Source organism: Mytilus trossulus, chromosome 4, assembly GCF_036588685.1.
Source record: "Mytilus trossulus isolate FHL-02 chromosome 4, PNRI_Mtr1.1.1.hap1, whole genome shotgun sequence".
Lineage (NCBI taxonomy): Eukaryota > Metazoa > Mollusca > Bivalvia > Mytilida > Mytilidae > Mytilus > Mytilus trossulus.
Window position 1 is genome coordinate 15,048,554 of NC_086376.1, and position 23,829 is coordinate 15,072,382.

Genomic DNA, 23,829 nt, shown 5'->3' on the forward strand with positions numbered 1-23,829 from the left:
TTGACTTGAGCATTACTTTATTTCATTCTATGACCTATTTCAAGCAATAAAAACATATAAAGCTTTAGTCCAAATACTATTTTACTAATTTTAAGCTCAAATTGCACTGGTAGTAAATAATGGGTTATTCAAAGAAAACTGCATATGGATATTAGATTTTGGTCAATATACTTTTTTATTCTCAATATCATTGTATTATCTATTACTATCTTTTAGGAAGGCTATGTGCTTACCAATAGTCATATTCTTATCAGAGATTCTTCATTAAATAAAAATATATTAGTCCAAAGTTCAGACATAATTGAGAATATTGTCCCCCCTTTTTTCTTCAAATTGGAAAAGGGCATTTTTTTTGTATAAACCATATTTATGTGGTTAAACATAGATTATTAAGAGCAATTTATATATCCCTCAGCTAGAAAACTTGCTAAACTGGTTCAAAATTGCATGTACAGTAAGATTTCGGAATTCTTATATGAGTATATACCATTTGCCTAGATTGTAAAAGGCTACCATAAGAAAAACAATAAAACTTAAAAAATCATAGAATTATTTGATCAAGAGCCTTTTTGTACCATACACAAGTCATAATAAACATGTTTTATTGATTTCAATCACAAATAATGCTAAAATATCAACTTGGAGTCAAGTCTTAACTGCATGCATGTTGTATGACCATAAAAGGCTTAACTACCTTAGTATGCCAATTTAAGAGCTGAAATTTCCCTTAAACAAAATTGATAACCAAAAAAAGATGACTGCTCATGATTTCTAACATCATATTTGACTTGTTTTCATTGGAATAGGTACAACTTCTAAAAATTGGATTCCTGGTGATTCTCTGTAATAGGAAGTACACCACTAATTCATGGTCCCATTACTTTCTATGTTAAATTCCTCCATTTCAACCAGGCACACCTCTTTCATTTTTAGTTCAAATAAAGTGGCAATCATTTCATGTCAAAGCAACACTTTATGGTGTCTTCTACTGAAAAAATCAACATACCTTACATGGCATATAAGAAAGAACTGGTTCCGGAACTTCGGATGTACCAAAACAGGTACTTCACATCTGACAAACAGACCAAATGTACCCTCTTTTTAAAATTTGCTGCAGTTTTTTAAATATTTAAAATTAAAAGCCCAAAAGTGTTCTTCAATTATCACCAGTCCTTCAGCTTTCATTTGATGCCAAAAATACCTTAATATCCTACATACAGTCGACTCTTGCTATGTCGAAGTCAGCCCGACCAGAGAAATATTTCGAGATACACATAGTTCGACTCAAACGAACACCGGAAGTTCGACAATCTAAGGGACACAACTCTTGCTTAGCTTGGTAACGCTAAAATAAATCCGGGTGAATATGACAAGGGGATTGATATTCTAGTATCAGATCAATGTATTTGTATGTCACAGTCTTTTATAATGACATTATTTTTACTTATTCAATTGTCACGAATCAATTAAAAAAAATCCTATGGCTTTTCCAAGAGAGTAACTTCCAATCGATAGTTTTGTTATTCAGGTCGGTTATAGCTGACAAAATTGTTCATTCTCGGATAGAAGAGATTTAAGAAAATTTTGATTTCTATTCATTTTGTTTTATCTCACTCTTTCTTTTTAAAAGATAATATAACAAGATTAAAGACGCTGTTTGAGTAGTTTTTAGGTGATCATCAACGGAAGCCATAATCCTCACTTTATACACACCCAAGCTCATTAGCGTAAATCACAAATTAATTGTTTTGTAAACATTTTAAAGACTTTTTCATGAACTTTAACAATGTCTCACTAATTATCTATAAAAATTCTATAAAAGATAATCTTAGGTAAACACTCATGGAAATAGCATGTCATAAATCAATACAGTGGTCAGTGACCGGAAACTTAATTACACGTGTATTGTCAGATTAACTCTTCAATCCATTTAAATCCCGGAGGTCATGTTTTGACATATGTGTATTAGTTCGAGATAAAAAAAAATATTTTGAATGCTTTTGTTAACCTTGGGACCGTAAATTTAGTTCGACTCAACCGAAATTTCGACTCATCCAATTTCGACTCATCAGGAGTCGAATTACATACTTTTGTATGGAATAAAGTTCGGGACCACGTGAAAACTTCGACTCATCCGAAATTTCGAGTCAACCGAGTTCGAGACAATGAGGGTTAACTGTATTTTGAAAGTTACACTCATGCGTAGGAACTATTTTGCGTTAAATATGTACTACTTTCTGGTATGTGCTTTCTGGCCGGGCCAGAATTAGTGGTGTTACACCTTAAACCAGCTGCAATTGTTTGCACCTGTCCTAATAGTTTTCAAAGGTAACAGGATTATAATTTAGTACGCCAGACGCGCCATTCGTCTACATTAGACTCATCAGTGATGCTCATATCAAAATATTTATAAAGCCAAACATGTACAAAGTTGAACAGCATTGAGGATCCAAAATTCCAAAAAGTTGTGCCAAATACAGCTAATGTAATCTAAAAGGAAAAATTCAAAGTTTTTTTAAAAACAACTGGGCTGGTGATAACCGCCGGGACGAAACATCCACCAGCAGTGGCATCGACCCAGTGGTGTAAATAATTATCAAAGGTACCAGGATTATAATTTAGTACCCCAGACGCGCTTTTCGTCTGCATAAGACTCATGCTCATATCAAAATATTTATAAAGCCAAACATGTACATGTACAAAACTAAGTCAGGAATCCGATGAAATATTTACCTGTTTAAATGTTAACTGTATTGCTTCATACTTTCTGTGATCCAAAGCATTCATCAAATCTAAAATGGACTGAAACATAAAAAAAAGTATGTGTCAGTAAAACTCATTCTCTCACAATGATTATTATAACAATTACCTTAGCTTGTGATTCAATAAGAATGAGGCAGACATTCAAATCCAACAATTCAAAAAGAAACTAACAACTTAATGGTAAAACCAATAACAACAAATAGATAAGTCCAAAAAACAGTTCACAGAAAACTATTCACAGTTGGAAAAAAAACCATATCATTTAAAAACAAGTTTTGGAGAAGATGAGTAATATAAAATTGGGTCTTCGGTTTTTGTTATAAAGTTGAATTGCATGCAAATACCAACTTGAAATAAACAGTTTACATCCCACATTATCAATGATGAAATTAATATAACAGACTGTCTTTAAGAATATAATAGATATAGGAAGATGTGGTGTGAGTGCCAATGAGACAACTCTCCATCCAAGTAACAATTTAAAAAGTAAACCATTATAGGTTAAAGTACGGCCTTCAACACGGAGCCTTGGCTCACACCGAACAACAAGCTATAATACACACATGTAAAATAAAACATTTTATTGAGATAATGGAATACTAGAACACACCCGCGAAATCGCGGGCATTTAGAGCGTATTTGAAAGGATGTAAAGTGTTGTAGGAAGAATTTTGTAAAAGATTCAATGACTTGAGAATTTCAGAAAAGTCAAAAAAGTCATAGGTACTTGGGGACAGGAAAATGTTTTTTTTTAACCCTCCTCCTTTATTTCCAAAATTCCCATTTTTTGTTTTCTATTAATTTCATTATGCACATATTACATTTAGTGTACATGTATTATGAACATTCCAGTCAGGAGTCTGTAATTCAGTGGTTCAGTGATATTTGTTTTTCGTTCATTTTTTGTACATAAATAAGGCTGTTAGTTTTCTTATTTGAATTGTTTTACATTGTCATTTTGGGTCCTTTTATATCAGACTCTGCAGTATCGGCTTTTGCTTATTGTTGAAGGCCGTAAGGTGACCTTCTTTATTAATTTCGGTGTCATTTTGGTTTCTTGTGGAGAGCTGTATCATTGGCATTCATACCACATCTTCTTTTTTTTTGTAAAACATTTGGTGACTTGAAAATTTCAGAAAAGGTACCAAAAGCCATAGGTAATTTGGGACAGGATAATTGTTTTTCTAGCCCGGCTCCTCCTTTTTGCACAAAAAAAATCCTTTTTTTTGTTTGTTTGGTCTTTATTAATTTTAGCGCTTATCTGTATATTATGAACATTCATTAAAGGGGGGTCGGGACAGAGGCGGATTTCGGGCCCCCCCCCCTTTTTCTGGAAAATAATTGGTTGCAGATATAGGGAATCACTGAAACATGACCGGAGCGGGCCCTCTTAGGCAGTCACTGACGGGCCCCTGCGTATGAAAATTTCTGGATCCGCAACTTCGGAGGGGGCCCTGATCCCAATATCCCGGGCTCAAAAACATGAAATCCCGAGGTTCTGAATTTATTATACAAATTAGATATCTGACATATCGCGACATCCTGAAATTCGCAAAAAAGAAATCCCGGATTCCGAAATGGTCAATCCTGAAATTTCGATCTTAAAAACACCCGAAAGTGTATTTTCTCAGTTTAATAATTGATCCACAGCGGTCATTGATATATTATTACCTCTCTATTAAAAAAACTCTGTGACCGCCGATGATAGTAAACTTGAAAATGATATCAGACAGAAAATACACTTTATCGTAGTATATGTATTTGTTTCAAAGTAAAAAGAAAAACTCAAACCGGAGGTCTTAATCTGACTTAAATTTCGTCCAATGACGGATATAAGACAGAAAATACACTGTATTAGTAGTATAAATGAATGTTCAAAGTATACAGAAAAACGTAAACCGGAAGTATAATCTGTCTTAAAAATTTTCCCAATGACGGAAACATATCCGGACGTCTTTTTTCTCGTTTTTCACCCAAAATAACTCAATCTGAATAATCATATGAATGGATGACAAATGCGATTATGCACTGTACCCATTGGACACAGAGGCATGCTGATTAATTTATTGTGGAAAGAAGAGAAGCGACACCCAAAATGAGGTCTTCTCGTTTAATAGTATAGATAACACTCATCTTTTTAGTTACTTTAAAGCAATATCTGTGCTGTAATGACATTGACACAACAAAGGTGGAATTAACAAGAACAATAATTTACCTTATGTGCACTATCTAATTCCTCTTTTCTTTTGATGAGTTTTTCTTTTTGATCAGAGAAGTTGACAAACTGATCTAGAGCTTTCTTGTTCACATGACTGTATTTCTTTAATTCTGTATTGCACTGTTCTAATTTCTTAAACAACTGAAATCAAAGGAAAATTTCTTAAACAACTGAAATCAAAGGAAAATTTGTTAAAACTAATATATATTGGTTTAAAATAGAAAATGTTGGTTAAATCTTAGTTTTAAAGTAAATGGATAAATTATAACAAATGGTGTAATTAACACAAATCAACAAGTTCAGCTGTCAGCCTCTGTTCACTTATAGATTCATCCACTATATTTTTTCGGTTAAAAAAATTGATAAGCTTAGGATGTGAAAACACATCACACAGTATATCATGCTCACATCAATCTTGATACCAAAGACTCCGTGATTTATCTTTAATACATAGATGGTAAGAATCAGTAATTGGTGTAAAGGAAGCTGACATTAATTAAAGCTATTATATCTTTTGGATTGTATCGAGATATGTTATTGGTTAAGGAATCATTTCTTAAACAAAGAAGTGTTTTTATCTACAAAAAATGTAGCAAATTTTAAGGCCAAATCAAATTTCAGAACAACTTGGTTTGGTTCCTTAAAATCAAGCCCTAATGAGATGGTCTGAGACAGTCCCACAAATTTCGTCAGTATTCCTCAACATGAAATTGTAATCACAATTGTACACTTTAAACCATGTTTGTGTGTGTTTTCAAAACAATATAGTCTATTGGAATTTACGGATTTTGATATTAATCAAATTTATATTTACGAGACAGTTTTTTTGTCACTCTTTCATCCTTATTGATTAGAAGCTATTACACATTACACAAATAGTCATGTGATTAAGCCCTGTCAGATTGGATCTGGTTATTCTATGTAAGAAACTCAAGATGAATATAGACAAGAAAAAAATCAACCGCAAAACCCCGTCATGTTGTGAACCAAACAAACATTTTTGATTTGGCACTTTTTTATGTGTCTGTCTGGTAATAGGGTCAACAAACAAATTCTTTTTATGACTTAAAATACTTAAAAACTGCATACCTGTTTTGAACTCAGATTCTGGTATTTTTCAAAAGCATCACTTGGCAAAGATCCTAATTCTCGAATCTTTTTCATACACTCATCTTTCTGTGAAGAAAATTTTTTATCTTTTGAAATTGTATACAAAATTAAAAAACTGAAGCTTTGGGTGTATAAACACTAATTCAAACCCATCACAGAAATCATACAAGAAAGAAGTGCATATTTTAATCAAAATTGTATACACCTTACTGTAACTTTGTCAAAAAGTAAAACATTTGGTTTATTTTGATATCAAATGAAAGTTTCAGATCTTGGGATCACTGTAGAACTCTTGTTGAAAGTTTCTCAAACATTTAGGAACCAGTGCATTCTAATATGCAATTAAATGTATGTTGAATTTTTTAGCACAAGTCTGGCTTAATACAAATACAAATACAAAATAAAGATTTATAAAAAAAAGTCTGGCTTAAGTTTTCTATGAATTGACAGCAACTTTATTTGAACTATCTATTCCTATTTTTGTAAAAAGTATTGTAGATTGAACATTCATAATAATCACTATGACTCTATATGAACCCGCAATTCTCTTCGTAGTTTATCAAGTACATGAGTTCATTAATATATTAACATAAAAGTTGAATTCTTACAAATAAATTGTACCTTTTTTATAAACAGACTCTGTTTATTTGTCATTTTATCCAATTCTTTAGCATCATCGCTAATCTTGTCTTGAAATTCTTTTTCTTGAGCCTAGAATATATATATATGTATTACTTACTAAGTTATTCAATATTTTCTTTACTTTTTACTATAGATTTATCCTTTTTCTAACCTTCTGATTATTCTTATTTAAGCAACATGTGCTACCTTTGATCTCAGTTTTTCATTGGTCAAAATTTGATTATGACGTCAGGTTTTCATGCTTCCTCTGAAATTTCTATTTAGACGTCATTATAAAGGTCATCATGTCACTTACAAAGAACACATTGTGTAGCAGGTAGGTCAAAAAGAAGAATCAATAGCATATTGTCCAATTTATATGAATTTATAAGAATAAATTATCGTTATTTATATCCTATGATAAATATGAAAAATGGAGAGTATTGATTGAAATCTGCTAATAATTTATGAGCTTTCTACTATATATAAAATTGACTTCAGCTACTTTTTTTTACATAAATAACATTTATGGATCACAATATGCTAAAAATAGTGTTTTTTAACTTGGTAGGTAAATCAATTCTATAATCTTTGGGTATATCCATATTACTCAGAATGCTTTCATGCGAAATAGGTTGTTATTTTCTTTGCTTCTTTAAATTTGATGATGGTAGAAGATATTTAACAATGGTGTTGCATCATAGAGACACCCAATGTTTTGTTTAACAAAATATTTTTTTCTCTTTGGTATTGAGGTAAATCACACAAATCTTCGGTCACCTTTGCCAATTCTAGAACAATCTAATGGAGGACATATTACAATTTGTCTATTGAATGGTTCAGTTGTTCTTACCTTCCAATGTTCCATATTGTTCTGTAAAGATTTCTGTTCTTTGTTCATTTTCTCTAATTGTCCATCTAATTCTATAAAGCAAATACATCAAATTTATTGCATATTACCAAGTGAAATAAATACTCCATATGAAACCAGAGTACAAGCTCATCCTAACAAATAATAAAAAGTAATAATGATTTTAAATATCATTTCTTTTTAATTATCTTGTCAAAATATGTATTCAGTAAGAGCTAATCCATAAAATCGTACATATGACGCAGGGAAGGTTCATTTTATATCTCTTTTATGGGTTGATGTCAAGTACTACTCCAGAAATAAACAGCTGCGTCACAGGTGTATAATATGCCATTTGTCTTGTGTGTGAAGTTATATGCAATAATCATAAATGGTTTCTGAGATAATGTGCGACATGTGATACCCCCCCTTTCTTTTTACAAAAAACTCAATAACTCTAAAATGAAACATTGAATCATCATTAAAAAGTATACAGATCTTTAGATTAATATAAATAAGAAGTGTGTAAAGTTTTAAGCAATAATCATTAATTATTTTTGAGATATGGCGTGACATGTGAACCTACCTTTTGTATGAGTTTTGATTTCCTGTACTCTATCGTCCACTGTTTGTAATTCCTGATTGAGAGATTCTAATTTATTCTTTCTATCCTCCACAGATACCTCTTGTAGATCATTGGTTAGTCGATCTCTTTTCTTCATTAAGTTATTGTGTAGTAAATTCTCTAATTTGTTTTTGTCACCTTCAAGCTACAATAAATACAAGTTATTATTTAACTTACTGTATAGCAAGTTCTCACATCTATCTAAATAGTTGCTGATTTCATGGAAGGCAATTAGAATCATTTTCTTCTTAGGAAAAAATCCTGTGATTCTTTAGTTACGTCTCAATGAATCTAAATTAAATATAGACTTATATAGAACTTGTTCATATCTATTGAAGTTGAAAACTTTATTCAAACTTTAAGAAACTTGTTTTATCTAAAAAAATATATTATCTTTCCTACTCTGATTCTTTCTGTTAACGCCTCTTTATTTTGCTGAGTCAGCTGTTTAATTGTATCGTTTAGTTTGTCAACTTCTCCCTGGTCCTCCACACTGAGTTGTGATAATAAATCTGAACCTAATTCTTCATTCAGAGATGCAGCTGAGCCTTGCATGGCTTCTAAACTAGAGTGTAAACTGGCAACACTCTTCTCCTGTTATAAATAAAAATAATTATTAATCAATTCACTTAAGTACTGAAATAAACAGTAAAAGAAAGCAATGAAAACAGTGAGCTCAAGTTGTATAAAGTACTAACATTTGTTGCTACTTTTTCACAATTCATTAAGAAATTATTAAAGATACTGAGAAATCTGTGTAAAGTGAATACCTGTTATGCTGAAGATTTTGTTCAGAGTAGAAAAAGTCATTTAACAGTTTTATCTACCAAAGAGTATAGCTAGCTCGTTTATATAAGTTAAGCTGAAATATGTGTATAAAATTTAAAGTTTGACAAAACCATACGATATTATGTCAACAATGATGATGGCAATCAGTGATTCTAATAAATATAGAAATCAACCTCATGCAAATGAACAGAAATAAAATTGACAATGGAAATAGGGGATGGATCAAATAGACAACATGACCAAGGCAACCAATTGGTCTTTAATACAGCGAGAAATTCCACTCCTTGAGGCAGACTTCACCTGGACCCTTAACAATTTGATTCTACTTGGTGTTGAAAAAAATCTATGTATATATGTGAACCTGCATAAGATTGATTTCTATCATCTGACAACATGCTCATATAATGTTTCATATAAAAAGAAGATGTGGTATGATTGCCAGTGAGACAACTCTCCACAAGAGACTCCCATCACTATTGTAAAACCTTAACATACCTTTGGTGACTTGGATTTTTCTATAGAATTCAGTTCCTCAGTCATTAATCGTAAATCTGCTCTCATTTTATCAAAGGTATCTCTGAAATATTTATAACATGCATGAAAATATAACTTATTGTGACTTTACCAATATGGCAATACTTATTTAAGTCATAGGACTAGTATGTTAAAATTGAGGCTCAAAATTTAAACTTGTACTTAGTAATTAAATTGTATCTAAATAGATATAGGAAGATGTGGTATGAGTGCCAATGAGACAACTCTCCATCCAAGTAACAATTTATAAAAGTAAACCATTATAGGTCAAGGTACTGCCCTCAACACAGAGCTTTGGCTCACACAAAACAGCATACATAAGACGGCATATATATGTACATAATAACAGAGAATTCATGACCTCTGATAAGCTCTTTAACCAACAAGGCTTGGAATATAACTCACCAGAACAGGAAAAAGACAATTCAAGTTAAATTCAACAGATCAAAATATCATATTGATTATTTTTTCATCTACATTTTTTCTTTAGAAAAGATGTGATCCAAATAAGTATTGACACAGAAATTTTTATAAGGATTTGAATCAAATATGTGCATAGCAATAATGAATACTAAAAAGAAAGAAATTTAGAACTTTTAAAATCACAAACTTAACTGAATAGAATTGTCACATATATAAGTTTCATAACATTTGGTGGAGCCAAACCAAACCAAAATCTAAACGTCATATGTACGGACTTACATACATAAGGATGCAAGTAAAGAATAGGGAAACACTTAATTCCCCTTACTCTGAGGTATAACAAAATTAATATTATTTAGTACTTACTTGTTTTTACTATTTCTTGTTTCAGTTTTCTGCATTTCACTAACTATATTGTTCATTTTGGCTTCTAATGTTTCTAACTTAGATTTGTGTTCAGCATATTCTTTTTCTTGGTTTTCTAGTTTTTCTGTCAATTCTAATTTACTTTTTTGTAGATCAAGTCTGGATCGTCGAGTATCATAAAAACCTCCTGTTAAAGCACCTCTTCTACTCACTTGGTCACCTAGAAAAAGATTTATAAACTTGGAAATACAGTTTGGTGAAGGTATGGCCTAAAATATTAAGAGTCAGGAAGTACTCCAACAACAATGCATACTGTGGATTCATTTTTCTTCTTTTGATACCAATTTTCATGGCTTTCTTGTTTAAGGTGAACCACGAAATTAAATGTTCAAAGAATGACAAATTTCTTATAGGCTTGTATGCAATCTCAGCCAAACCACAAATTTAGATATCCACAAACTTGTAGTTTTCCTTAATCTACGAAAATTGGTACCCACGAAAATAAGTGAATCCACAGTAATAGATGGTACAGCACGAGAAGATTATGGCACTTATCAAATTAAAAATTGTATCCATGATGGTTTCTGAAAAATGAGCCAATAGATTTATTTCTGTAATAACTGAATGGAATACTCATCAACCATTACATTAGTGATTCATATTTCTTTAAACTGCAAAATATTTAACATTATTCATTCAGTTGAAATCAAAATAACTACAGCATGGTAGATATCAAATAAAGGTATAAAACAGCTAACTATTTAAATACATACCATCTAAAGTAACACAATCTAAGTTTTGTGTTCTAGCAATCTGAGTACCTGTTTCCATGTTCCGACAAATCAAGGTTTTACCAAATACATGTTTTATGGCACGATCATATTCTTTCTCAAATTTCAGTTTAGAGATCATTGGAATAGCATCCTATCAAAACATTAGAAATATTTTAACAATTTTTTCATGTTTTAAGTACATCATCATAATTTTGGTTTTAAACAGTTGCATGTATCATATATAAAAACAATATAACAACAACATAGATTTAAAGTTAAACAATATTATTTCCAACTGAGATTTTACGCAAAATAAATCCTAGTATAAAAGAAAAAAAGTGGGTGTTACTCGTACATGTTACATGTCATCACTGTCAAGACATTTTCCTGTTCAGTAGCGCTGGAGGAATGTGTGACGAAATTATATAGTTCTACTACAACTAAATAAAGTTTAATGGTAACTACCCTTGCAGGCATTGTGCCAGATTATCTCATTATATAAAAATATATTTTAATTCATTTTCTTAAATTTAGTCTTTATTAGGAGTTATCCTGTGTTTTCATCTTATAAATGTTCATCCAACATAATGAAGATAATAAGTATTAACAAGCGGGAAGTAGGTGTTTCTCAGATCAGCCAAACCCTCACATGATACAACCCAGTACTGTCAAATTATTGACCAAATTTAAAGTCATTATAATCAGATATACCAGAGAAAATTAGCACAAACAGATAAGTCTAGGTCATTGCAATATGTGGCCTGTGTAACCTAACTTCAAAATGTAAAGACCATGAGACATCAATTTGTACTTGTCTACTTACATTTGTGTCTGGATAATTTGTATCCCTGGCGTCTAATCTGTTCAGGGGCATAAAGGTTACCTCCCCTGGCAATCGCAATCTGTTCATTTCTGTTAATATTTTAGTTCCAGTTTTATCTGTATCAACTACATGATGAAATAATCTATAAGGAAACAGCACAATATTTATGGTATATGTATAGTTATACAAAATGGACAAGTTAATGTTGACTGTGTATCAACTTCACTAATTGGTATATAACAAGCAAAGTAAAAGCAGTGTTATCTCATCAGATTTAAAGAGAGCTTGAACTACATCAGTATCTGAGAGACATTTATTGATAATAAATAGAAGACTAATGGTGAGTTCATTTTGTCTTCCATCAAGTCAATGACTGACTGAAAGAAGATTTGTTTAAATAACTATAAAAAAAACAAACACTGAGGGCTATTCCATTTGAACATAAAAGGTTTCAAAGGGAGGTTAAAATGAAGTGACCACCTATCGAGGTATATTTAGAATTTCTCTTCCATTTTCACAGTACATAGTTAAGAATTCCTTGGGTCACATGCATCTTTTTAACAGAACAGTCCTGGTAAGGTATAAACAAACATATGAACATGTGGTAGGGTGCAGCTAAAAGTTTTACCTATTTCCTGCTGTTACTTCAACACAAGTGAAGAATGTTTTCTCTGTGTCTAAGTTTTCTATGAGGATTCCCCTGTATCCATTGACCACATCACTATACTTCCCCTGGTCAGTAAAGGATTGTAGAACCTTCTTTACACTATCTATACCATTCAAAATTCCCTGAAACAAACAAATATAATAATGTAACATACATTGTAGCTATACACTATCAATAACATTCAAAATTCCCTGAAAAAAACAAATACAACTTCCTTTACACTATCTATACCATTCAAAATTTCCTGGAAAAAAAAAACAAATATAACTATATAACATAGCTATATGGTTAGTAAAGGATTGTAGAAATTTCTTAACACTATCTATACCATTCACAAAATTCCCTGAAAAAAAATAAAAAATTACAATATTACTATACAATATATATTGGTAAATAAAAAAAATAATTCCCACAAATAAACCTATGACACAGATGTCTCGTCTGTACATTATTTTAATAGTTCAGTACAAATGTTATTGAGCCATCTAAACTGCCCTTGTCAGTTTTATGAATATGCTTTGTCTAATTACTCTTATTATATGTCTAATTACTTACTTTTCCTGTCATTGATCGTAAAGCCTGTTCCTTTTTACTTAATTCTTCTCTTGTACTGGATATTTCTTGCTGTAATATGTTTTCCTGTCGCCATAATGCACTGAAAAATATAAAACATGATTAAAACTGGTCATTAAAGGCTAATATCTAATCTAAGAAGTCAACCAACTATCCATGTCCTGATTTTAGATCTTATTCTGCAACTCATTTTTACAATTTCAAACTTCTCTTTTTCTTTAAGTGTTCATAATATCAATAGCAAAATCACCAAAACATTGGTAAAAATCATTCAGGATTAAAAAAAAGCTAAGTGATCAGAACAGTGTTAGTTGAGCTTTATCTGTATTAATAATGAATATCCTACAGATGTATTTTTTACTTACTTTCTATCATTCATTAAAACATCTCTTTCTCTTTTCATATCAATGCTGTTTTTGTCATTCTGTCCAATGATGTCTTTGTTCTGGTCAATCTTTGTGGAAACTTCCTGAAGAAAACATTTATTTTACTTAGTATGGGATTAAAATCATCAAAACTTCATTCAGCCAGTTCATGGGGTATTATATAAAAGAATTTAGTATAGTGGAATAGTCTATTTACATATGAAGCCATCTGCAGCTTGCCTCCTTTATAAATTCAATATTTATTATACATTCATTTCTGTCAATACTTAAGAGATTTTAACCTCTCCTTGTGAAGGTGTCTGATTCAACATTATTGCTATTTTACAAAATTTTCCTTTGATCTTATTGACTGATAATTTTCTTTCTCAGCAGAGTCAAGTGATATGAAAAATTAACCCTAGGGAGCACATACCGTTGTTAATGAAATTAACAACATCGTAATTGGTAAAATAGAGATAAACAGATTGTCATGTTAACTTGATTGCTTTTATCATTTTGGCCATACCTGCTCAAGTGAGATAATCAATCTTGTTGAGATGCTTAACAATAATCTATAATAATCGTTTTGTCTAAATGTTGGATAGTTCATTGATTGACTGATGTTTGCTTTATGGTGACTAAGCGCAAACAGGGTTTATCACGTGGAGAGCTAATTAAAATATTTAAAAAACAAGAATGTGTCCATAGTACATGGATGCCCCACTCGCGCTATCATTTTCTATGTGCAGTAGACTGTGAAATTGGGGTCAAAACTTTAATTTTGAATTAAAATTAGAAAGATCATATCATAGGAAACATGTGTACTAAGTTTCAAGTTGATTTGACTTTAACTTCATCAAAAACTACCTTGACCAAAAACTTTAACCTGAACTTCACACTATCATTTTCTATGTTCAGTGGACCATAAAAATGGGGTCAAAAATATAATTTGGCATAAAAATTAGAAAGATCATATCATGGGGAACATGTGTACTAAGTTTCAAGTTGATTGGACTTCAACTTCTTTAAAAACTACCTTGACCAAAAACTTTAACATGAAGCGAAAGGACGCATGGACGCACAGACGGACGAACGGAGGCACAGACCAGAAAACATAATGCCCCTCTACTATCGTAAGTGGGGCATAAAAATTAATAGATACATCACATTATAAGGTTATTTCCACACAGTGAAATATAGATACTTTTAATAACAAACAAAAAATATTGTATCAAAATGTTTGATTTCGCCACATAAAAAGCATATTTTTTTATACTACTTGATATACAATGTATTTGACATAAAATTTTGCATTGCTGATTCAACAAGGGTCGTTATATACCTAAGTTTAGAAAATCCTCCCAATGATTTGTTACGGACAGACATATAAGCTCATTGCTATAGACCTTCCACCAATAAATTGTCAGGGCATTTACTAACCTCAATTTGTGTTCTCAGATGTTCTGCTCTTTTATCATCATTCACCAAATCTTCTCTTAATCTTTTAATCTGCAATAAAATATGAAATAAAATGTTGGAATTTAATATTTTATATACCCTATTCTCACAATGTCTAAGACAAAAAAGTTGACCTTGACAAATAAATCATGAAAGAAAGATCATGATCAAAAGAAATCTGATGTATGACTTACAATCCTGCCAAATACCAAATATAGTTGACCAGTTGCTCATAGTTACTGATATTGATGAGTAAAATCTAATCTTAATATAAAATAAGAACTAAAATTAAACTGACACAGACATTACTATTTTAATAACAACAAAATATTCCAAAGTCCAGTACTACATGTTTACCTGTTCTTCTTTGTCTCTGATTGCCCTGTTGAGTGATTTTAATTCTTTCTTGATCCAGGAATCCCTATCATCTCGAGATGTGAACTGGTTCCCTCTGCCTTGTTTTGCATAAAGTTCTTTTCTCCTCTGTTCTGCCATTGATAATCTATAACAAAGAATTAAATTTGTCTTTTTGATATTTTTAAAAAATAACATTTAAGTAATGAACACGCTAACATAATCAAATTCATCTTTATCATGGACATTGACAAATACCCTAAATTAGTCCTTGATCACTTTGAACAGTTGAACTTTCCTTGACAGTTGGCATTTTTGTTTTAAACTATGTGACTTGTAAATCACAAGTTATCTCCCTTATATCATTTTGATGTCAGTTGGCCAAGTCATGATCAACAAAAAATTTTTTTTTTTTTTTTTTGAAAAAATCTCCAACAAAAAGAATGCCCTGACATTAAGGCAGTTCTTTGCAATATTCTAACAGATGAGAAACGCTCTCTTAACAAGTACTGAAAAGGGAATACATATGATTTAGTTTTATATAATATCTCTTACTTTTGTAGATATTATAATGAAGTATCAAAATATCTAGAATTTTATCATTGCGTATGAAAAAGGAATCTATGTCTAAAACATTGCTGTATTCTCAAATTACAATATCTAAATTATATTATGTTTTCAATTTTGAGTGTTTTTACTAGTTTATTTACATGAACAACCAAAGGGTTCAACGCCAAATTCATAAAGATCACAACTAACAATTAGAGATAGTTCTATGAGCTCCCTCTAATGCCTTTCTACTATACAATGTTTCATTCCTCTTTCTCTGACTTACTGTCTTGTACATTCCTCTTCCTTCCTTTGTTCAGCATCATATTTAGGAGTAATTTCTTCCAGCTGATTCTGGGTCTTTTCTATTTTATCAGATACCTTTTTCAACTCTTCTTCAGCCTTTTTCTGCAAAGGAAGCATGTAGGTATAAAATATAAACCTTTTGTTTCTAATCTATTCCACAGTTGACTGTGCACGTGGTAGCTAATTGGCTGGCCACTCACAGCCAATGTTTAAAGTTTGTTTCAACTAGTATGTAACCCAACCAGTCACATTTAGTAATCACATTAATTACAACCTTGCAATATTTTCTAAATTAACAGTGCATGAATTGGGATCATTATTTAGAAAACTCCCCCTCACCTCCAAGCATTATCAAACATACATATATTTCTCTATGTTACATAATTACCCTAGCAGATTTATCTCCTTCCAGCTCATCTTGAATATCTTTAATGTTAAGTTCTAGTTTGGCTTTCTTCTTTGTTAAGTCCTGGTTTTCTGAAGTTAATTGCTCTTTCTCGTCATGTATTGACTGCATCCTGGATTTCAAATCTCTTAAATCTTTATTTATTGCCTGAAAAACAAATTTTTGGCTTCATTAGTCATGTTTATGTTTGATTTACAGAGAAGTAGATAAAAACTTATTATTAAATTGTCACATTAGTTTTCTCGTTTGAATCATTTTACATTGTCATTTTCAGGCCTTTTATAGCTGACTATTCGGTATGGGCTTTGCTTATTGTTCAAGGCCGTACGGTGACCTATAGTTGTTAATTTCTGTGTCATTTTGGTCTCTTGTGGACAGTTGTCTCATTGGCAATTATACCACATCTTCTTTTTTTTATACATTTGGTCATTGCAAAATATAGTTAAAGCACTGAAATGAACAACAATGAATTGTCTATATATTTGAATGTTTCTAAATATCACAATGATGACGAGTAACAGGTATCAAACTATTAATATTCTTGGTTAAACTACCTTTAATTTACCTGTGAAATTTTTCTAGATTTTACCTTAACTTTATCTGTGGAAGACTGCTGTAAATCTCTAATTTTCTGTGTATTAGTTCCACTGTTCTCTCTTTTGTCTTGTAACTAAAAATACAACAACAACTATATATCATGTCTTCTAATTGAAACTCAATAGTTTATGAAGTGTTAAGTGTATTTCTTGAATTACAGTCAAAAACAAACATCATCTTCAGGTACACTAAACATATATTTTATAGTGTGATGTCTATGATGTGATGTTACACTATTGTTTCAGATAAGGGATAAGGTTTGGTACGATTAAAACTTTTAAAACCGCTGCAATTATTTGCACTTGTCTTTAGCAGGAATCTGATGTTCAGTACACAGTAGTTGTCGTTTGCTGATGTGGTTCATAAGTGTTTCTTGTTTTTTATATAGATTAGACCATGGGTTTTCCCTTTTGAATGGTTTTACACTAGGAATTTATTGGGGCCCTTTATAGCTTGCTGTTCGGTGTGAGCCAGGGCTCTGTGTTGAAGACTGTACCTTGACCTATAATGGTTTACTTCTATAAATTGGATGGAAAGATGTCTCATTGGCAGTCATACCACATCTTCCTATATCTATGAATTATATTCTACATAATGCAAAATGTATATCTCACAATTTTGCTACGGAGTAACCATGACATTTACATGTGTGCATAATAACTATACAAACCTCGTCCAACTTCTTCCTGGTATCTCTCAGCTCATGGTCATGTATTGTGTATTCCAGCGATCTGTAATGAATTAAACTCTAAACCGTCAGTAACAACACGCTAACTCAGTAAAATATCATTCTTGGTTTCTCCCAAAATATAGCCTCAATACCTCCTAATAACCCCATATAAAGAGAAGTGTTCTATATTCACTGAAACACTAAAATACAATTTAATCATCTCCATTCAAAGACAAAGTTAACAACACAGTTTCAACTAGCAATGTTTGATTTTTAGGTATGGAAATTAAATAAATAGAAAATTCAGCAAAATGTGTATTTGGCACAATCTGATGTCATAGCGGACCCCTTAACAAAAATACTCAAAACATTTGAAGTTGTCCAATCTAAAAATCTAAAGTTCTTAAAAACGAATTGCAATAGAATGCCATACCTAATAATGTTTATGAATTAAAGGTTACAACTATAATAATTTTCCTTTGGCGGGTTGCTGAGACTTATGTACATTATTGAGTATGTGTATGTTTTTAACCATACCTTCTCATTTTATCCCATTTCTGATATTCTTTTAACTCCTCCTTCTCTTCCTCTAAGGTAGCTAATCTTTCCTCTATATACTTTAACAGATCATTTATCTTTTCCCTCTTACCCTCTGCAAAGAAATTATATCCACTATAACAAAGTATAAATCCTATAACTATATCAAAGCTGATTCAGAAAAAAGATTAGAGCTTAATCATTGGTGGTTAAATATATAATACAACTACTTTTAATAGCAAATATTAACATCCCAATAACAATACAATATCTGCATCTAAATACTGTATAAATTGAGAAATTATTGCAAGGTCTTAATTAATATGTGAATAATGTAACTGGAATAATAACTTGCATTCTGAATTCTATAGATTTGTGTGTTTGCAGCTTATCCTGAAATCACAATAATGTATTTGTTTTTTTATAAAAAAAAAGATGTGGCATGATTGCCAATGAGACAACTCTCCACAAGAGACCAAAATGACACACAAATTTACAACTGTAGGTCACCGTACAGCCTTCAACAATGAGCAAAACACATACCACATAGTCAGGTATGAAAGGCCCAAAAATGACAATGTTAAACAATAAAAATTGCATTAATTAATGAATTCCATTATTTCTGTAAGTATACATTCAAACGTAACATGTGCCAGTAAGTTCTAAACTTGTTCACTAATTGTGCAGGTTGATAATGTTACACACTGTATTCAAACATTGTAGCAAACACTGTATTCAAACATTTCATTTTAACGTCAAAAAGATAACCACTATAGATATATACATATATCTTACCAGTCTCTCGAAGAATAACTTTACTTTCTTCTTTCCTTTCATCATACACTTTAGTACCAGCTACTTCACGAAGAAGTTTTAATCTCTGAGAATCTGGAGCTGTTGCCATTTGGTTAATCTGAAGTAATTATCAAAAGCTTTACTTAGTCTGATCATAAATTTTTAATTTATTGATTTATGTAAATTTGGACAATATTTGTACATTTCTTGTTTCTCCTGACAACTAGATTTGGATATTGTTAGAAGCTTACACTGGCAGTTGGGAATAACACTAATTATAAGTCATCTATATATACTTGAAAGATATCTTTTTGTTGCAAGTTTTTATCTTCATCACTAACCAACTAAATCCTCTGCCCATGAATATAGTGGAAATAAATGAAATACAATATTTCCTATTATAACGTACCTTTCCTTGCTTGACAATGTAATATGGATTACTCCGGGAAAATCCAGCGCTCTCTAACAAATTCATAACATCACCTTTCCTGCAATACCAAATACATCATAGATTAAAACTTTATTTCAAGCCATAAACACAACAGCTAAATAGTATATTATAAATATATACATATATCATTCATTTGTAGTATCTGTTGTTAACTTTGGTTTATTTAGGCAAACATCAGAAAATTAGAATATTTATGTGAAGCACGTCTCCAGATGTTGGATTTTCTCTCGCTGTATTGAATACCCATTGGTAAACTTAGGCTGTTTTCAGCTCTTTGGTCGGGTTGTTGTTTCTTTTGAACATTCCTGGTTTACGTCTTCAAATCTATAAACTATTTAAGTATTTAAGGCTTGTAATAACATAACAATGATTTTTTAATTCAAATTTTATCAAAAACATAAACATGTGTAACCATGATTGTTGCAGATATCTGAAATGCTGAAATTTGTTAAAACTTCTAACAAATAATTTACTTACGTGACCATTTTCTTATCCAGGAAATACTGATCTTTCTTGGAACCAATGACTCGACGTAATACAACTTCATCTTTTTCAATCTGTCAAGATATTTAAACATTAAATACTATACTGATAGAATGAATAGGTAGGAGAAATGAACATTATTTCTATGCAACATTTTTTTTTCTTCACTTATAGAGATTGGAGATTTTTACAAGAATATAAACACTGATTTCAAAGTCACAACATACTGTGAATTTTTTTAAGGATCTTAAATTAACTAAGGCCTAAATTAAAATATTGTTTGTTTGCCCTTTACCGACCGACCCTTGAAATTCGTTCCGACAAAAAATCTTTTAGTTGTATTTACCGGCAATATTTTATTTTATTTATTTTTCGTTCCGACTGAAAATCTTATATTTATATTTACCGCTCAAAACTTTTTTATCGGAATTCTCGGATTTTTTCTTTATCATCAATGATAAAGCCTTTTTATGATCACGGGAGCGTTTGACTTGATCTTGGGTATGATTGTATTTTTAAAGCATTGGTTTGATATTGACTAAATGTTTTGGTAAGCATGATGACGAACGTTGCCCTGTGCGTTACAATAATAGAGGAACAGGGAACATTTAATAAAACGTTGATTAAAAACAAAATAATAAATGTTTGCACCAAAGAGGTTTGGGACGATGTAGCAGGGGCTGCGTTTGGTGACCAGGACCAAACTGATCGTGTCAACGATGCTTTCGACCAGAAACAAGTAACTGTGAAGTTGCATAGTGGGGATTCCCACGAATTGTTTGAAGCCGATTTTAATGATTCAATCGCCACTGTTCTCAATTTCAACAATAATTTGAAATTTGTGACAATGATTGTTAAAACAGAGACAGAGATAAACAACAATACTACTATTGAGAATGTAGAACAACGAAAAAACGCCTTTGATATTTTGATGCCACGGTCAGGGAGCAGAAATATTCAAACACGTCCCCCAAAACTTAAGACTGCTCAAGGGACATCTTCCTTGAATGGTAACTATAACTATTTTATATATTCAATGGTATAACACACATGCATGTATGTTTGTATGACAGATTTTTTGTTGTTGTTTTTTTTTGGGGGGGGGTCTAAACAGGGTAAATCTCAGAATCCATATAAAAGGCCTACCCATGTCAGAGCCGTCCTCTTTTTATCTACTTATAAAGTCAATTTTTTTGTATACAATTGATAGACCAGAACTAAAATGTTTTATATGTACATGTACCAAAGGTATGTCATGTATGTCAGGAGATTTATAATTGGTAGTAAAATCGCCAAGTTTTCTCCAGACATAGGATAATCACTTCTAAACATTGCTACTATGACATGTAAATGGCTAGTTTCAAATGCCAAACATTTTTTTAACATAAATTTCAATATACATGTACTAGAAATTGGTTTGAAAAAATAATTTTGTTTTGTGGTATCGCATTGTATTTTAAGTTGATCTCTGTCTTTATCCCTATTTGCCCTATTCCTGCACCAACAACTGTAGAAAGGCCTACCCCTACTGAGCTACTTAGCCAGTCTTTCTCTCAACTTTAGAAAATTTCCCATGATAAGAAAATTTCCCATGACAGGTGTCAGATTCCCAAGAACTTTATATATTTTGAATTCAAATTTAAATTAAAAAAAACTTAAATCAACATAATATTTATCATAAAAGAAAAAAAGATGTCATTTTGAGACAACTCTCCACAAACGATAAAATGACACAGAAATTAACAACAATAGGTCTGATACTGTATGGCCTTCAACAATGTGCAAAGCCTACAGTATACCGCATAGACAGCTACATGTACATTTATGAAAGGCCCCATAATGAAAAATATAAAACAATTATGAAAACGAGAATACTAACGGCCTAATTTATACAAAAAACAAATACTTAACACATGTAACACATTAACAAACAACAACCACTTTGATTAAAGGCTCCTGAATTGGGACAAGCACATACATTTGTACATACAAAATGTGGCAGTCATGTTTATACATCATGAACTAAAGGTCTATATTAAAGGTGGAGATTTATAATTGGCAGTAAAATCGCCAAGTTTTCTCTATACAGATGTTTAAAGGCTATGTATATAAAATTTATCACCCCTACATCATCATTTTTATGTGTATTTTCTCTTTTTTTTATTTAAAGGGAAAGACAGGTTATTTAACAAGATTTGTGGAGAGATGATAAATGGCTCTGCGGAATTTCCAATCGCCATGAGTAATGATGTAGTCTCTAAACATATGTCTACTATTGTAAATGTTTTATGGTATTTGGATGGAAACAAGCATAAACTGGTTGAGAGAAGCACTCACAATAGGGATGTTCAGCCTATACCTGACAGGTACATGCATAAAATTTATTTTTAAATTTATCCTTTGAATTCTTTGTTTTAAATTTGTTTTTATGTCATAGGTTAACAGTCATACTACATGTAGGTAAAGTTGAGACTGTAAATCATAATTCATCTGCTATACTGGAGAAAGAATACATTTTAATATTTACAATTGTCCTTCCTTCTGACAGTGCTCTGACAGAATGTAATGACATTTTCACTAAATATACAAAAATAAAGGATTCATGTTCAGTTCAATTTATCAGACATTTTTTTATCTTTCAAAATCTGTATCTATCTGACATATCTAGATGCCAGGTGGTGGTTTTCAAAGTTGGGTTAAGGGGCCAACTCCCTTTGTTGATTGCTATTGAAGGAAATCACCAAAGCAGTTTCTGCTTTGTCAGTTAGTGACCGGGCAACCCCTTTTTGAAAATCTATGTCACACACCCGCCACTGGTTTATATAATGTGAGCTGTGCACAGAGTAATAATGTTCAGTTTGATATCTAAACTATATGTTGAAATATATAAACCCTAAAATGAAATGAATATTTTCAGGTTTCTGCATCCTTCCTTTGATGGTTTCAATGACTGGAGGAAAAAGAAACACAAGTCTCCGTCTTTGGGAGTTTCAGAGTTGGAAAGGCACAGTTCATCACTATTTAATATAATTTCTTGCTCATTCACTGCTCCATGGGGTGACCTGAAAGATGACTTGGAGAAACTTGCCATGTCTTTAAGCTCATATGCTTCATTCCTTCAGTCTTCAAATGAGTTACAGCAAAAACGTCAACGGTTAGAACATCCTGTTCGAATGATAGGAGAACATGCATACTTAGAGCACAGACCAGCAGTAGACTTGGTACAACCACAGTATGCAGTTCTTGATGATATGCTTACAAATCGAGATTGCTACTCCTATTTACTTTTTGATGAAGAAAAGCACACTTCCTCATTAGTGTCCATGGATGCCCAAAAGAGGTTTAATTTTCTTAAAAAATTAAATCTTTCAGTTCCAATTGATGTTCTGAGCTACAATCCAGGTGGGTCTGTTGGATCTACCTTTATCATTTGGAGAACAAGTATTGATAGGGGCCATGATGAAGTAATGAGATTGTCAATTCAAGTGTATGAAAGAGTACGTTCCCTACTTCCAGAATTCCATACAAGGCAAATGAGAAAACATTTTGTGTCAGAGTTCTGCAACTTGCATGCTGTAAAAATTCCTCCTGCTGTACTTAGGACAATCTATTCTGAGTTGACATTAGATGCATCTATGGAACAAAACAAACAGGTAGAAAACCGTATTAAAGAAGCAATACTAGCAGAAGATGCAGATCTTGTAACTGATTTGAGACATATTA

The 23,829-nt window shown here is 31.6% G+C and overlaps 1 protein-coding gene across 1 annotated transcript in view; it reads right to left on the minus strand.

Annotated features, from left to right (window-relative positions):
• Positions 1 to 23,829, minus strand: part of LOC134714744 (structural maintenance of chromosomes protein 3-like) — a 38,201-nt gene that overhangs the window by 6,027 nt on the left and 8,345 nt on the right. The window contains exons 5-28 of the mRNA XM_063576262.1: positions 20,101 to 20,180; positions 19,582 to 19,660; positions 19,173 to 19,290; positions 18,378 to 18,492; positions 17,841 to 17,901; positions 17,163 to 17,243; positions 16,556 to 16,720; positions 16,148 to 16,269; positions 15,316 to 15,460; positions 14,941 to 15,009; positions 13,501 to 13,604; positions 13,118 to 13,217; positions 12,524 to 12,684; positions 11,896 to 12,037; positions 11,073 to 11,223; positions 10,300 to 10,519; positions 9,472 to 9,553; positions 8,590 to 8,781; positions 8,149 to 8,332; positions 7,566 to 7,636; positions 6,713 to 6,802; positions 6,071 to 6,157; positions 4,979 to 5,122; positions 2,734 to 2,802 (exon numbers count right to left, since the gene is read on the minus strand). Of these exons, the coding sequence (XP_063432332.1) occupies positions 2,734 to 2,802; positions 4,979 to 5,122; positions 6,071 to 6,157; positions 6,713 to 6,802; positions 7,566 to 7,636; positions 8,149 to 8,332; positions 8,590 to 8,781; positions 9,472 to 9,553; positions 10,300 to 10,519; positions 11,073 to 11,223; positions 11,896 to 12,037; positions 12,524 to 12,684; positions 13,118 to 13,217; positions 13,501 to 13,604; positions 14,941 to 15,009; positions 15,316 to 15,460; positions 16,148 to 16,269; positions 16,556 to 16,720; positions 17,163 to 17,243; positions 17,841 to 17,901; positions 18,378 to 18,492; positions 19,173 to 19,290; positions 19,582 to 19,660; positions 20,101 to 20,180 (2,832 nt within the window). The remainder of the gene's footprint in view (positions 1 to 2,733; positions 2,803 to 4,978; positions 5,123 to 6,070; positions 6,158 to 6,712; positions 6,803 to 7,565; positions 7,637 to 8,148; positions 8,333 to 8,589; positions 8,782 to 9,471; positions 9,554 to 10,299; positions 10,520 to 11,072; positions 11,224 to 11,895; positions 12,038 to 12,523; positions 12,685 to 13,117; positions 13,218 to 13,500; positions 13,605 to 14,940; positions 15,010 to 15,315; positions 15,461 to 16,147; positions 16,270 to 16,555; positions 16,721 to 17,162; positions 17,244 to 17,840; positions 17,902 to 18,377; positions 18,493 to 19,172; positions 19,291 to 19,581; positions 19,661 to 20,100; positions 20,181 to 23,829) is intronic.